The sequence below is a fragment of the Alexandromys fortis genome, unplaced genomic scaffold (assembly GCF_014885135.2).
Source record: "Alexandromys fortis isolate MF-2015 unplaced genomic scaffold, M_Fortis_MF-2015_v1.1 scaffold_87, whole genome shotgun sequence".
NCBI classification, from domain to species: Eukaryota; Metazoa; Chordata; class Mammalia; order Rodentia; family Cricetidae; genus Alexandromys; species Alexandromys fortis.
In genome coordinates, this window is record NW_026067971.1 from 8,213,763 (window position 1) to 8,229,645 (window position 15,883).

A 15,883-nucleotide genomic window follows, 5' to 3' on the forward strand; every position below is an offset into this window, starting at 1 on the left:
CCCTCCCCTCCCCTCCCCATCTCTTCTGTTCTCCTTCTCCCCTTCGTCTCTCCCGCTCCCCCCTTTCTCTCTCTCTCTGTGCACCTAGAGCTCAGGGGTTAATGTTAGGTGTCTTCCTCTGTCATTCTCTACTTTAGTCTTTGAGATATAAAATTGCCAATTGCCAAATCTGAAACTTGTCATTTCAGCTAGACTGGCTGACTAGTGAACTTCACTGCCATCTCTCAGGACAAGGATGTGCACTGTTGTATCAGGTTTTTAACATGGGTACCTGGGGAAGTAAACTCAGGTCCTCATGCTTTCACACCAAGCACTTTATTCACTGAGTTTTCTCTTTCCAGGATAGAGCAGGCAGAATGGCCATGGGCTCTATACTTCTTAGGAGAATTGTCAGGAGGCTATAGGTTTTGGAATTTTTATCTGTTAGCTAACAAGCGCTCCCACACCCAGAGCAGGAGGAGGGCTGTGGATATTAGGGAGCCCACATGACAAGAATCAGGGTCTGGAAGGATCACTGGACAAGAGCCACCAGGGCAATGAACTAGCAACCCAAGTCAATTATTAGCAAATAAAGAGGCAAAACAACTTTTGATTAAACTACAAGGAGACAGTAAAACAATCTGCATGATCCCAAGAGCTTTTCCTAATATGGTTCAAAATATCTCTGCTGTGGTAAACCCCAAATCTCCCAGCCAGCTGGTGGAGGGCAGCCCTTAAGTAGGTAAGTACTGACAACTTTGGTGAAATATGCCTTTCAGGGAAAATACCCTTGTTTTTCATGGATTTAAAGTAAGATCACAGGAAATTTTACTTACCCATGCGTCCATCCTGAGGTGGACTAATCAGAGAGATTCTTGAAGGGCCTGCTGCCATCTCAGGCTATATAGGCAAAAGAAAACAGCCAGTGAAATGTCCAAAGTGCCGCTTGTGAGGGTCCAATTCTTTTCATCAGGACTGATGTCTCTGGAGCTCTATACCTCTGTAGTCCTGACGCTTATGACAAAACCACCTGTTTACTGGATGATAGCCTCATAGACTGAGACAGAACAGGGAAGGACAGAGGATCACTTCTGTTCTCCCTGGCCCTGAAATAGCAAATGATCCGGGACCCCACTAAATTCCTTTAGGAATATTAGGAGAGGAAAGGACAATTAAATCCCAAATGATCTGGTTGGAGCGGCCTAGGCTGAACCCTCCTTCTTGGGCCCCCTTTTTCCTGAGACTCTAGGAGCACAGGTAATGTTACTGTCCTTGCTTGACTCGGAGAAGACGTCTGCCTTGCAAAGTTTAAAATGTTTACTAACTGCCCTCTTTCCAGATGTCTGTCTATGTGTTGTCTAACACTTCTCTTTGGAGTTTCACTCACTGAATTCTGTCTCCCCCTCCCCCCAGCTGCAATGTATCAACTGTGCCTGTTATCTTCTGTATCTCTAGCTCACCCCAACTGCTTGGAGGTTAAAGAAACCTGAAGCAGAATGACCTGCCCCTGCCCCCCATAAGGGTCCCTCTTCACCATTAATATGGAGATCTGGAGAACCACCAGTACATGCACAACAACCCTGAAACCAGGCCTCAGGCCGAAGGTAGAAGCAGATGTCTAGCCTCTAAGGAGCTGAGAGATGCGGCAGGGATCTGTGAGCTTCTGGGCAGTCTAAGGTAGAGAGCAAGGGAGAGTGGGAAATTGCCCACAGTAGAGTAGGTGTACACTGGAGGAAGTAAGCACGCACAAGAGGTAAGCTGAGCAGGGAGGGGGCAGTCTCTCTTTGTGTCAACTGCCAAGGACCTTAAGTATCTTCTCCTCAAGGCATGAATAACTTCTCATTCCCTGCTAAAGTCCTACCTATCTACTCTGAAATCTAGATTCCTTTATAAGCAGGTTCAGGAGATTCTGTTAGAAATGGACATGACTTCTGATTAACAAGTCCACACACTGGTATCTACCTTGGAGGACTATTAGGAGAATGGTCCTCATTTAAAAAGCACTTAAAAATGTGCTAGCAGGCAGGCAGCTCTATTAAAGGCCCTTGAAATAACACATAGTAATAAATTCACACCAAAGAAAGAGTGTCATTAGAGTATATGCAGTCTCTCTCCTTTGCTTGATTCTTCTGGTTACAGCCCTCCTGGTGATACCCCAGCCTTGTGAAACATCTCTGAGGGCCTCATGTTTGTCCTAGGTTTGGTTTCATTTCCACTGTTTTTGTTTCTCTCCAATTTACAGTTGTGGCTTTGTTTTTTAAACCTTACATGTCTGGCCCACTTGTTTTTAGTGCTGATAGGGTTGTTTATAATAAGCACTTCTTTCTTGATTATGGTCAAGGGAAGGTGAAATACAGGGCTCCAAGTCCTGCCACTTTTACTAACAATGCAAGGGACCCTGTTGCCCTTATCATAGGCCTGGCCATAAGGACAGAAGGGAATGTTCTTGTTTCTAAGCACAACCCATCCATTAACTCTGGTGTTGTTAACACAGTAAAGTGGTGTGGGATTGTCCCCCTATATGCTGTGAATATGTTTTATTACCATTGGTTAATGAAGAAGCTGCTTTGGCCTATGGTAGGGCACAATACAGATGGGTGGAAAATCCAAGCAGAGGAAGGGAGAAAGAAGGAGGAGTGAGGGAGATGCCAGAAGATGTTGGAGAAGCAAGATGTGAGTAAGAAGTCACAAGCCTCATGGTAAAATATGAAATAAAAGAAATGGATTAACTTAAGTTGTAGGTGCTAGTTAATAATAAGCCTGGGTTAGTAGGCCAAACAGTATGTAATTAATGTTAAGCCTTGGAGTGGTTATTCAGGAACTGGTGGGCACGAGAGAAACCTCCAGTTACAGTAAAAACCTTTGCTAGAGACCACCATGTGCCTTGAGAAATGTGGCAGCCCAGGTATACTTACCTTTCTTGCTTGAGGAGTTGGGTCAATTTCCATTGATTCTATTCTGTTAAACAGTGAAACATGCTAATGAGACTGAAAATTTACTGTAATTTAAAAACAAATTTAAATATCCTTGTATGTAATAAGTCAGAGCAAATTTCCAAGTCCTTTCATGGGGTTGTCAGGGTGTGTATAGGTATAAGTTTGTTTCTTCCTGTGTATTCTACTGGGTGTTCATTGACTGCAAATTAGGCATAATTTCTCCAGAGCAGAGCTACAGCCCCCACATTTGTCTTAGTTCTTCAACTGCTGCCTAGTACTACTGACTAGACCCCTATGAACAGGAACATTCACTGACTGCTGTTAAGATATGATTAGCCCACATGTTACAGAATTCATTAGTCAAAAAGAAGACAGGGAAACATCAGTTTGATTTATTTTCAATTTGGCCTTTACCTAGCCTGGTTAAATGATGGTAGTGACCTCAGAGTAAGGGACAGCCTTTCTTAACTACTTCAGCAGGAGTCCAGGATGGCTCATTATCTCAGCCTACATATACAGTTGCTCCAACATCTATTTTAAATTTAATTTTCCTGGACGGGGATGTCACCTCAAGAGTTTTCCAGATCCCTACCTTCCTCTTTGTTTTCACTGTCTTCTATCTGGATGTTCTACATAATATTCTCTTTGTGACAACTCCCTATAGGGCAGCTAGAGACAGTCTACTTGACTGGTCTGGTAACTTCACAACCCACAAGAAAGCACAGATGTGACAACTTCCCAATCACAGGAGAATCTCCTGGAACTCACACCTGCTTGCTGCAGACCCATCAACTAAACCCATAAAAAAAATCATGTTTAGAGAACACGATGGGCCCATTAAAGGCACATGCCCATGGTGATTCCCTCCTTATGCCTAATTCTATTTCAGACTCATGAGGAGCAAGGATGGAGACTGCTTTCCCAAATCAGGTTTTAGGGCTAAAAATGGTATAATGAATGTGTACTTTCCAAGGGATAGCCAGAGTTTCCCAAGGCTGAGTTGTCCCAAAGATACCCAGAGACACAAGATAGGACTCTCAGAGTAGAGTGGTACATGAGGTAGAAGGACCATCCTGCTATATCTATAGACACAAACTTCACTTTTGGGCAGGGCAGGGATTTCTGGGGTGTTCATAGACACCTGATCATACTCAACTAATTTGCTGTGGATGTAGGAATAGAGTACTATGACTGTCCAGTGAGAATCTAAGTTCTGACTCTGGAATCAAAGTTTCACACTAATGTAAGCTAAGTACTTAGAGCAGCTAGACATCCAGTGACCTGCTCATGCGCTTAGTTAATGGGTAGGATTTGGAGATTTGGAAGTAGAATCAGATAGAAAGAAAATGTAGACATGTTCATAGATATGACTATGGGTTACTCAATTTTCAAAAATTCCTACACCATCCCACCAGGCCCACACACCTGTCAGGAAGTGAAGAGTTGGGTGGCAGCAAGAGGCATCCATTTGGCTTTGCTGAAGGAACAATGATTTAAAAAATCCCTTTATTAGTGTCTACTTTTTGTGGCTTAGAAGCAGGTATCTTTATATTCTCCTTTACAAAATTACTTCACTTACTTGAAACAGAAGATTTGATTGTGTTGAAAGCTGCTTGATGTGATGACCTCATACTAAATATATGGAGTAAAGGTTAATTAAATGGATGGAGTAAAGATTAATTAATGAGATTGATTTCTCCCTCTTTCATTCCAAAGTATAAAAAGGCTTGGAAAAAGTTAACTGAATTTCTACACATTCTCTTGGCCTACTGCTTTATTCCTTCACAACTAGAATGCAAAGAAAACCAACACTGGCCACCATGTAGCTGATACTTGTGGTTGCAACTATTATACTAATGGGTCATTGACAAGTTATGTTTTAAGTGTATGAAATTCAAATGTAACAATAAGAGATACTAACCATTCAGATTTAATGGCTAACAGGAGAAATGGAACAAGTTTTCCCCAGCAAAGCAAGCCTGATTTCTGTTATAGAAGGCAGAAGAGACAACCTTGCCTGAGGTCTGATCCTAATAAACCTACTCAATGCTGCATGCTAAGCTGTCTGTTCCCAGCAGGATGCACCCTGGGCTCTCTATCTGCCCAGCCTAGCCTAGTAGTGTTTGTGTAAATGTAGGGCAAAGCACGTCTGTTTCTAAAGGCATGTATGAAAAATGCAGATGAGATACTGCAACATACACATTGGTCTGAATGTTGAGAAAGTCTATACTTGCAATCAGTCCAGTCAGACCAAATAAGCCAAGAATAGACATTTATCGAGAACTGTGACCTGGGCTTCTGTTATAAAGTCACTTCCTGGAGCCCTCCATTAGTATTCATTTCTCTCACCCAGTACCATTTCTCACAAGAGCACATGTTCCTGTCTGATATAAGTTCATTTATTGCCCTTCCTCAAACAGAAGCACCTGAGCACAAGCAGTTGACATACTTGGCTCACATGAATATCTAAAGTCAAGAATGGCACCTCTTAGGTGCCCATGGAGGCTTGAAGAGGGCATTTGATTTCCCAGAACTAGAGTTATAGACAGCTGTAAGCCACCTGATGTGGGTGCTGGGAACCAAACCATGGTCCATTGAAACAGAAGCAAATATTCCTAACTGCTGAGACATCTCTCCAGCTCTTCCATTTTTTTTTTAAATAAGGATAGAGAAAAGATGTCCTTTTCTTCAAGATGGAGGTAAAAAAGAGCTTGGTCAGGAGCTATAACAGGTACTCACATCTACTTCCTGGTCACATTCCCAGGCCCAATATGGCCATGACACCTTTAGGAGTTTGGTTGGTAAGGCTAGTAGGTGTCCACATACTCAGGTAACCAGTGAGAAAAACATTCATGGGTAATTGTACCACTGTCTCAGAAAAACACTGCCACCACTGGACAAATATGAACCATGTCTTGTATCAATGTGTTGTCTAAACTATGGTGTGTTATGGAGTTCATATTTTATGGACATTAAGTACAAATACAGAGCTTTAGCCAGGCAGTAGTGGTGCACGCCTTTAATCCCAGCACTCAGGAGACAGAGGCGGTAGGCAATTTCTATGAGTTTGAGGCCAGCCTGGTCTATAAGAGTTAGTTCCAAGACAGGCTCCAAAGCTACAGAGAAACCCTGTCTTGAAAACCAAAAAAAAAAAAAAAAAAAAAGCTTCACAATTGCAGCATTATTATGGCACTGACCAAAACAAATAAGAAATGAGAATTTTTAATGTTTGTTATTTTTCAGATATTGAAATGTAATATAATTTTAGTTATCTGTAGTACTTTGAGATATGCCTCATTATAATATATGACTACGTGGTTCATATTAATTGCTAACTTGATAGGATTTAGAATTGCCTAAACCTTTGGCAGGTTAATGAGCAAGTTTTTAGACTGAATTAACTGAGTTGGGGCAACTTATTCTGAATGTGGGTGTGGTACCATCCAATAGGTTAAGACTCAAGCTGAAAAAAAGGAGAAAGCAAGCGCCACCAGGATTTATCTGTCTCTTGACTGTAGAAGCAGTTTGACCAGGTGCTTCATTGCCACTGCCTCCATGTCTCACCTTTCACAAAGGGCTTCAAAATGCAGGTAAAAATAAACTTATTTCCTTAAGTTATATGCTTTTGTCAAAGCCATGAGAAAAATAATTAATATAAAAAATTGGTACTGAGAAGTGGGACTATTGCTGTGATAAAGCTAACCACATGGTTCTTAGGCCTTGGAAACCAGTTTGCAGGGAGAATGTGGAATAATTTGGAACTTCAGGTTAGAAAATTCTCAGAAGTTGGGTAGTGATGGCACACGTCTTTAATCCCAGCACTTTAGAGGCAGAGGCAAGCGGATCTCTGTGAGTTCGAGGCCAGTCTGGTTTAAAAGAACTAGCTCCGGGACAGGCTTGACAGCTACAGTGAAATCCTGTTTTGAAAAAACAAAACACACAAAAAAAAGAAAGAAAATTCTTAGAATACCATAAGCAGAGCTTAAAAGGCCAGTCTCGTGTCTGGTGGGAATTTGGAAGAATAAAATGCTGACAGAAATGTAGGTGGTGGAGGCTTAGCTCACGAGGTTTCAGAGGAGAAGAATTCTATTAGGCACTGGGCTAGAGGTCATTTGTGTTATCTTCTGGCAAAATAGTGGCTGCATTCTACTCCTGTTCTGAGAACTTCGGTGAGGCTGAATTAAAAAGAAATAGGCTAATTTGATTGTGGAGGAAATTCCAAGATAAGATATTACCCAGGCTCTTACCTATTACCCAGGTCTACAGGAAGAAAGAGCAACAGCAGAATGGATAAATAAGTAAATTGCCCCTTAGCAGGGAAAGGACACAGTTTAAAGTTGTAGATAGATAAGGTGGGCGATGAGAAAGAGCTGTAATTGTTAAAATGATTAGCACCATTAAAGAGAAAACTTAAACTTTGCACTGGGAAAATAGGACAAGCGCTCTAGGCAAGATTCTAGCCATTAAAGGCTCCATCTTGTGAAAGCCAAATTCTTTGGAAAGAAAAGCATCTAAACTGAGAATGACTGACAACCACAGCCTAGGGAAAACTTTCCTCAGGATCAGCCTGGAAGGTACACAGAGGCTGATACTACTATGGTCCAAGGTGCCAGGCTCAAGCTGGCAGCATAATTTGGCAGTCTTGTCCATGTGGTATTGGTTCTAAGGAATGGAAGATGAAAGAAAAAGGTAATCAGGGAAGACCACCACTGAGACCAAGCAATGTGTGGTATGGTTGGCTCTCTGCTAGGGGACCCTGAGGGGCTACTGTATGAAGATGTGAAGCTGAAGTCCAGTGGAGATCCCAGAATCTTGGAGATGCCAGGATCATGATACTTTAACAAGGAAAGCTGTAGGCATGGAGTGGGGTCATCCCAAAAGAAGAACTTTGTGCATTGAGCAATAGGATACCCAAGTTATTTGGAACTGAGATGATTCTAGCAAGAATTTGGTGTTTTCTTTCTGGGTATTAGTCTTGTCTACCTTTGCTTTGCCCCAATTACTTCATTCTGGACTACAAATGTTTAATTTGTGACACTATATGTTAGAAGTGCATAACTTGTTTTTTAAAATTTTATTTTACAGAATATCATAGTTAAGACAATGAACGGTGTCTTATAAGAGGCTCTACATTTATACTTTTGAGCAGTTTTGGAACTGTTAAAGATTATGTGGACTTTTAAAGTTGGACAGCATTTTTCATTATGGGATGGTCATGGTGGAAAGTTATGGCTTTAAAGCTATGTTTAGGTATGAAATTGACAAAGGATAGACTGACAATGACTAATATCAACTTTACAGAATCTAAAATTTCAAAGGAAATACATCTTTGGATATATCTATGAAAGAATTTATAGGTTGAATTAAATGAGGCAGGAAGACCCACCCTAAATTTGGGTAGCACTATTCCACAAGCAGAGATCTTGGACTTAAAATGAAGACAGTAAGCTGAACACCAGCACTCACTTTTCTCTGCTTTCTGAATGAAGGAATGGTACAATCAGTGGCCTCAAGTTAGTGTTGCCATGCCTCTCACCCCAGGATCTACTACTGTACAAAATAAATTCCTCCTTCCTCAAGTTCCTTTTATCACAGAAATGAGAAAAGTGACTAATAAAATGGACTTACTCAATGTAAGTGCCTTGAAGAACACATGTCATGCTAAGCTCTCCCTCCATACCTGGCTGCCATGTCATGCACAAAAGAGACTGCAAGCAGCGACCATTTGCATTATGGTCACTGTAATTCCTGGCCTTTTGCCAATGCCTCGATAAGCCTTGGAAGCCTCTATGGGGACATTTCATCTCTTTTATCTGTTTTTGTCTATCTCAGTAATATGGAACTAGATTATTGTTCCCATGAGGCACTCTTACCTTTGTAGTTGCTTGATTTGTAGCAGTGACTTTCTGAGGGACTCTTCCAACTGAGAAATCTGAATGTAAATAAGATCCCATTATTAGATAGACTATGCCAAGTGGAAGTTCAGAGAACACTCTTGGTTTGTCTACAAATGTGACATTTCAGCAAGCCTAGCTCATCAGGATCTTTGTACAGAGCTGAGTCAGGTCAGAGCTCTAGAGACTGGGTACCCAGCTCAGTCTCCACAAGGCAGTAGACCTGAACTAGCCAGTAGGAGCCCAAAGCATGAAGCTCTGCTAGGTACTCCTTAGAAATTCTGATGTCAAGTCTGAAACATGTCCTCCTCTACACAGATGATTTCAGAATGCAGTTTGTAACATGTCAAGATTTAGATCTGGCATTGTCCAAGGCACTGGGAAATGTCAAGGGGTAGATTTAAAGTCTTCAAATTTATAGTGGTGTATGCAAAACCTCTCATTTGCTAAGAGGTTTAATAAGGTAATACATATCAAATGACTAACCAAGGCTTGACTGGAAGAAGCCTCTAGGCTGGATTTTGGGCAGCTGTAGAAAGTGCTGTGGATAAAGCAGTGGATATCAGAGTGAGGACAGTGAACTGTGCACAGAACCTGAGGGCCCTGCCTGCCTGTGTCATCTGTGTACCACAGTCGTGGACTGGGAAATGCCTTCTAGACTTGATAATTGGCTCTCAGAACTCTATGGACTTATAACTAGGATCCTCTCACTTCATTTATTATAGAGCCTTTGGAGGTTTTTTTAAAAAGGACTTTTATGTAAAAAACAAGAGGGGTGAGAAAAGAAGCCTTTGTGCTACTCTCATGTTCCTGAGGCCCTAGTATTGGCCAGTACAGATGAGGGAGTCCAGGTGGACAGAATAGTTAACTCTGTGTAGTCTGCCCAAAGCAGAAGGGCTCCTAGGCAGGTCAGGCAAACAGACTGATGGTCATAAGAAGTAACCACCTCCTCAACTGGAAATGCAAAGGAAAACAAACATCATAGGTGCTAGTGAACCCTATTCAGATCATGGACTCAAAGTTGGATATAGTGGCACATGCCTTTAATCTCAGCACTCAGGAGGCAGAGGTCGGTGGATCCCCATGAGTTTGAGGCCAGCCTTGTCTACAGAGAAAAAGAGCGGGGTGGGGGGGGGTGGAACTTGAACTATAACAATATGACATTGAAATTACAAGATCAAAGAAATAAAGAATAAAGAGTTTTATTTCATTTACCTTTTCTTGATAGAAGGCCACCAGTCTCCTCCTGTGTTTTTCTTGAAATTCTGAAATCTAGTAAGACAATACATTTCAGCTGCTGAGGGTACAAAGTCATGGCATATCTCTTGTGGAAGCTGAAGGCTGGAAGAAACTTTAAGTGTGGGTTGCAGCATGTTCTGTTTTACATGTACTCCCCCAATAGACCTGCATCTCTTCCCATGCGGACAGTCACAGATTCCCTGGATTTGTTTGTGGTTAGTGTCTGACCAGAGTAGACACATAGCTTAGATGTTTCAGGAAGAACAGAATGCCAGAAGGTTGTCAAATGCAAAGGCAGGTATGTAGCGGTTGGATTAATAATCACCAAAGATAATAGGTATTTGAACAAGTTTAATAACAAAACCAGACTCACGAAACCAAGGTTCCAGCGGAGTTGCCGGCGGAGACAGGAGCGAGCACAGCATCTGCGCGCCCTATTTATCAATAAACATACGCCCAAGGGCAGCCCGCCCCCAAGGGGAGGGCTTATCCCTACATCTCCCTCTTTTTTTTTTTTTAGATTGATATGTAATGACATTGTTTACAGATGAAGATCATTGTCTTCATATATTGCACAGTTGTTTATTCTTTTAGTCTTCAAGTTAGATAGGTATTGAGAATTTTATGTTGGTCATGTTTATTTTTAGGCTAATAAGGTATTCTAGATACATAGAGATTATATTTAGTATAGATAATATAATCTTCAGCCTCTTTAAAGAGCTGTAGAAAATGGCCTTTAAGCTAACCTAGAATTCTGTGCCGAGACACAATTACTCCTGGCGACACCACTCTACTCCCGAGAGAACGTTGAGCACCAAAGACACTCCACTGGGAGTTTGTCTTCTTGGCAGAATTGGCCTTTGGGTTAAGAAAAGCCCATACCTCATCTACTGACAAAGATATGAAACAGGATTTTCTTATCTTGCCAAGACAGGGTAGGATAATTCTAAGAAAATTCCTTGCATTTGATAATGGTATGTCAGTCATGCTAGGCCTTAGCCAAAGTTGGTTGACTCAACATTGCGAACGAGAATTTGGGTGATTGCCCAGGTAGTCTGTTGTCTCTGTCATTTATGGCACGCTTTGGATATCGCTCATTTGTTAAGTAATATTTATTCCCTTCTCGGATCTTTGACGGAGTTGAAGATTATATAATTGTAATTACTCTCTACATTATTTAGACTCCTTGAGATAGAATGTCTGGTAAAACTTTTGTTCTCAATATTGTTTGTTATATCTATTATTTATTATTATTGTTTATAGTTGTATTTAGGTTAGTTCTGTCTTATTTAGACAAAAGGAGGGAGATGTAGGGATAAGCCCTCCCCTTGGGGGCGGGCTGCCCTCGGGCGTATGTTTACTGATAAATAGGGCGCGCAGATGCTGTGCTCTCTCCTGTCTCCGCCGGCTACTCCGCTGGAACCTTGGTTTCGTGAGTCTGGTTTTGTTATTAAACTTGTTCAAATACCTATTATCTTTGGTGTTTATTAATCCAACCGCTGCACAGGTAGGCTTATCCAATATGAACTCTAAACAATAAGGCTCTTTGTCTCTGTAGCAGCCTTCCTGTTTAAGATGTTCCAATGGTGTGCTTACTCTTGTGGTAAGTAAGACAGAATACATGGTCCCACTTTGAAGGTAGTGATTATCTAAGGAAGGCCTTCTGCCTGGTGAATAATCTTAATACATTAACTAGGGCAGGATTGGAGAGGTGGAAAGAGCTGAAAGAAGGAAGTCCAAGTAGCCTTGTATGGACTTTTAGAGCCAGCTACATATGAAGCCAGCACCATCCCTACCTTCACACTCACAGGAAACATCATATACCCTATGTGATTTGAATTGGGCTTCTGAGAATGGCAGTGTGAACAAATGAGCAGGCTCACTCAAAAAAAGAAAGCTAATTGATGGTTTGAATAATGGTGTCAACTTAGCTGAGACATTAAACTGTCATTCCTTCACCTAAATCTGCCACCACTCAGTGCTGGTCCACAGGTATAGGGTGATTATAGGTAGAGATTAATACTTTAAGGTTCCATATGTCCCTCTAAGTAATAATGGGAGCAGGCAAGACCCCAAGCATCTGTGTCACTGGGTCTTTTGCCTGCCTGGACTCTTCCAGGTCTGTAATCTCAGGTTGTCTAGGAGTTGTGGTTTGTGCTCCAGGAGGGGTTGTGCTCTAGAGACTAGAGGGCTAGCAGTGGCCTCACAAGGGAGACTGCATTCGTAAAACAAACAAACAAACAAACGGACCACGAAACCTGGGAATGGTGGCACACAACTGTATCCCAGCATCTGGAAGGATGAGGTAGGAGAATTATGAGCTTAAAACCAGCCTTGGCTGTATAAGAACTTCTATGCTAGTTTATAAATAATGATCTTCACCAACTCCACATCAGACAGAGGTCTGATCCAAAATATACAAGAAATCAAGAGATTGGTCAGCAAAAGAACAAATAATCCAATAAAAAAATGGAGTACAGACCTAAACAGAGAACTCTCAATAGAGGAATCTAAAATGGCTGAAAGACACTTAAGGAAGTGTTCAACATTCTTAGTAATCAGAGAAATGCAAATCAAAACAACTCTGATATTCCATCTTACACCTGTAAGAGTGACCAAGATCAAAAACACTGATGACAACTTATGCTGGAGAGGTTGTGGGGAAAAGGGAACACTTCTACATTGCTGGTGGGAATGCAAGCTAGTACAACCCCTTTGGATGTCAGTGTGGTGATTTCTCAGAAAATTAGGAATCAACCTTACTCAAGACCCAGTAATACCACTTTTGGGTATATATCCAAAGGATGCTCAATTGTGCCACAAGGACATGTGTCCAACTATGTTAATAGCAGCATTGTTTGTCATAGCCAGAACCTGGAAACAACCTAAATGCCCCTCGACCGGAGAATGGATAAGGAAAATGTGGTACAATGGAATACTACATAGCAAAAAAAAAAAATAATAACATCTTGAATTTTGCAGGAAAATGTATGGAGCTAGAAAACACGATTTTGAGTGAGGTGACCCAGACCCAGAAAGACAATTATCACATGTACTCACTCCTAAGTGGTTTTTAAACATAAAACAAAGAAAACCAACCCACAAACCACAATCCCAGAGAACTTAGATAACAATGAGGACTCTAAGAAAGACATACATGGATATAATTGACATGGGAAATAGAAAAAGACAAGATCTCCTGGGATAAATTGAAAGAGGGCTGAAGGAGAGGGGAGATGCAAGGAGGGGAGCAGAGAAAAATGTACAGCTCAATAAAAATCAATTAAAATTATTTTACTAAATGAAAAAAAAGAAATATAGTTGGCATCTGTGGGGGTATAATGTCTAAAGGAGGGTAGATCTAAGCTAAGTTGAGCTCATATGTATCTCATGTCACAAAAGCATACACAATGACATAGATCAGAGATAATGTCAGCACTGAAACCTTTATGATAAACTATTTTACAAGTGAGATAATTACAAAACACCAGAGAAGCAGAAGACATTTTCACACTCACCTCTGCAAGCGACTGGCTCTGGAACACTTACTTCACAGGGTCTCTGAGGTAATGTGTTCTGGGCATCACCAAGTCAAGCCTCAAAGTCGCAACTCACCTGAGAGGTTTCCTGGGAATACTTCTTACACAGACCATCTATGCTCAGAAAGAATGCCTGGATATTGGAGTTAGTCTAAAGAGAAAGCAAATGACTATGTAGAAACTTCTGGCCACTAGTTAAAAAACTGTATTTGAAGATCTACAATTAACTATGCATACATAACACAAACAAACAGCAATCCACCCCCGAGAAGATAACCACTCCTCTAAGGAGCATGCAGGGCAGTGGCACCCATTGGCAGTACTGAGCCACCCTGGACCACATGCCCCTCTATATCCATTGAAAATGTGCTTCAAAATGAAGGTAAAAGTTTAGGGTGACTTTTTTCCAGACCCCCCCCCCAATCCAAGAGGATTTGTCACCAACAGATCAATACTAAAAGCAAAAATAAAGAAATTCTGTGTGGGGAGGAAACAATCACCGACAGATCACAGAGTGTGGGAGGTAGCAGAGAGCAAGAGAAGAGGAAGCATGGGGAAATTCAAGCAAGGATTAGCTATGTGTGGAACTGCTGTGTTGTCGGTGTAGCATAAAGTAAGAGCCAATATTCCATTGAGAAGGGAAAGCATGGTAAAAAGATCAATGGACTGAAACCACCAGAGGTCCTTGCATAGCTAGGAAAATCTAAGTTAGTTGAGTCTTTAAAAAAGATTTATTTTTATTTTAGTGATGTGTATGTCTGTGTGTAGGTATGTTCACATGAGATCAACGGAGCCAAAAATTAGCTTTCTGAAAATGCTGAAATGAGTTCAATAGTACTTAATACACATTTGGCAAGGGTGCTCAAGAAGAAAGGACTCACAATAGTCACTAAAATTAGAAAAAAAAAACAGCAATGTGTGGAGGGAGGCACATGACTGCAATCCCAGCACTTGGGAGGCAGAGGCAGGCAGACCTCTTTAAATTTGAAGCTACCCTGGTCTACATAGCGAGTTCTAGGACAGTCAAGTCTACATAGAGAGACGCTGTCTCAAAAATCCAAAATAAATAAATAAGTAAAACAAAATAAAAGAACACCATTCCAGACCTTATATACCTGTTTTGAGGTACATAAAAGTGTAACTGATACTGAAAGCTTAAAATTCTAAGTAATCTCCATGGCTTCAGAATTTTAACTGTACAAAAATTCATCGAGATGTATAGTTTGTGGCTGGGTTTGAGTGGTTTTGTTAATCTAGCCATGCAGTGTTTCTATTTTTGAGTTCATTGCAATAAACTTATACATACAAACATATGTACATAAACACATACATACACACACACACACACATACATATCCAGGCTGGTCTTGAACTAGTGACATAGCCCAGCCTGGCCCTGAACTCCTGTTTCTGCCTCCTAAGTGCTGGAATTAAAGGCATGTGCTACCACTCCCTACTCTAAGAACTTTTATGAAATTATTAACTATGATTTCTCAAACTTGAATATGTAATACAGGAAAGGAAACTTTCAACTTCAACTTGTATATGAATATGGGTGCAAGAATAATGAATATGAATATGGGTCCAAGTGAAATAATAGCAAATTCAATCTATCTACAAAAGTTGAAGTATGTCATTACAAGCTGACTCTATTCTTGGAATCTTATGTGGGTTTTTTTAATTTTAAAAGTAAATGAAGGGGTAAGAAAGCTGACTCAGTGGTTCCTAAAACCCAGGTTTGGCAGTTCACAATTATCTGTGTAGACAGAGTTTCTGCCCTGCCTGGTCTCACAGCCATTCAGTCCCAATAAAGCACACAGAGGTTTATAATAATTATATAATTTGGCCTTTTAGCTCAGGCTTATTATTAACTAGCTATTACAACTTAAATTAACTGATGTGGGAGTGTCATATCAATCTGTTGATTTCATTGGCTGAGTAATAAAGAAACTGCTGGCCCTGATAGGTTATAAGATAGGTGGGCGGAATAAACAGGATAGGATGCTGGAGGAAGAGGAAGTGAAGACAGACTCTGCTCTGCTCCCGGAGAGACTCTGCTCTCTGGATCACAGACGCCATGCTCAGCTCTCCCGGGTAGACGCGATAGCTCTGCTCTCTGAGGCACACGCGATGAAGATGGATGTAGGCTAGAATCTTCCCGGTAAGCGCACCTTGGGGTGCTTACAAACATCATTAGAAATGGGCTAGTCCAGGTGCGAGAATTAGCCTATAAGGGCTAGAGTATGGGCCAAGCAGTTCTTTAAATGAATACAGTTTGTGTGTTGTTATTTCGGGC

General features: G+C 41.2%; 1 protein-coding gene across 3 annotated transcripts in view; it reads right to left on the minus strand.

The window, feature by feature from the left end:
• Positions 1-15,883, minus strand: part of Rnf212 (ring finger protein 212) — a 37,697-nt gene that overhangs the window by 11,635 nt on the left and 10,179 nt on the right. Inside the window, exons 3-9 of one of the 3 annotated variants that reach the window (XM_050155834.1) lie at positions 13,664-13,738; positions 10,025-10,081; positions 8,789-8,847; positions 4,495-4,547; positions 4,341-4,392; positions 2,895-2,937; positions 816-879 (exon numbers count right to left, since the gene is read on the minus strand). In XM_050155834.1, the coding sequence (XP_050011791.1) occupies positions 816-879; positions 2,895-2,937; positions 4,341-4,392; positions 4,495-4,547; positions 8,789-8,847; positions 10,025-10,081; positions 13,664-13,738 (403 nt within the window). Of the gene's footprint in view, positions 1-815; positions 880-2,894; positions 2,938-4,340; positions 4,393-4,494; positions 4,548-8,788; positions 8,848-10,024; positions 10,355-13,663; positions 13,739-15,883 lie in introns of those variants that run through there. The other 2 variants (XM_050155835.1, XM_050155836.1) reach the window with 2 other exon arrangements.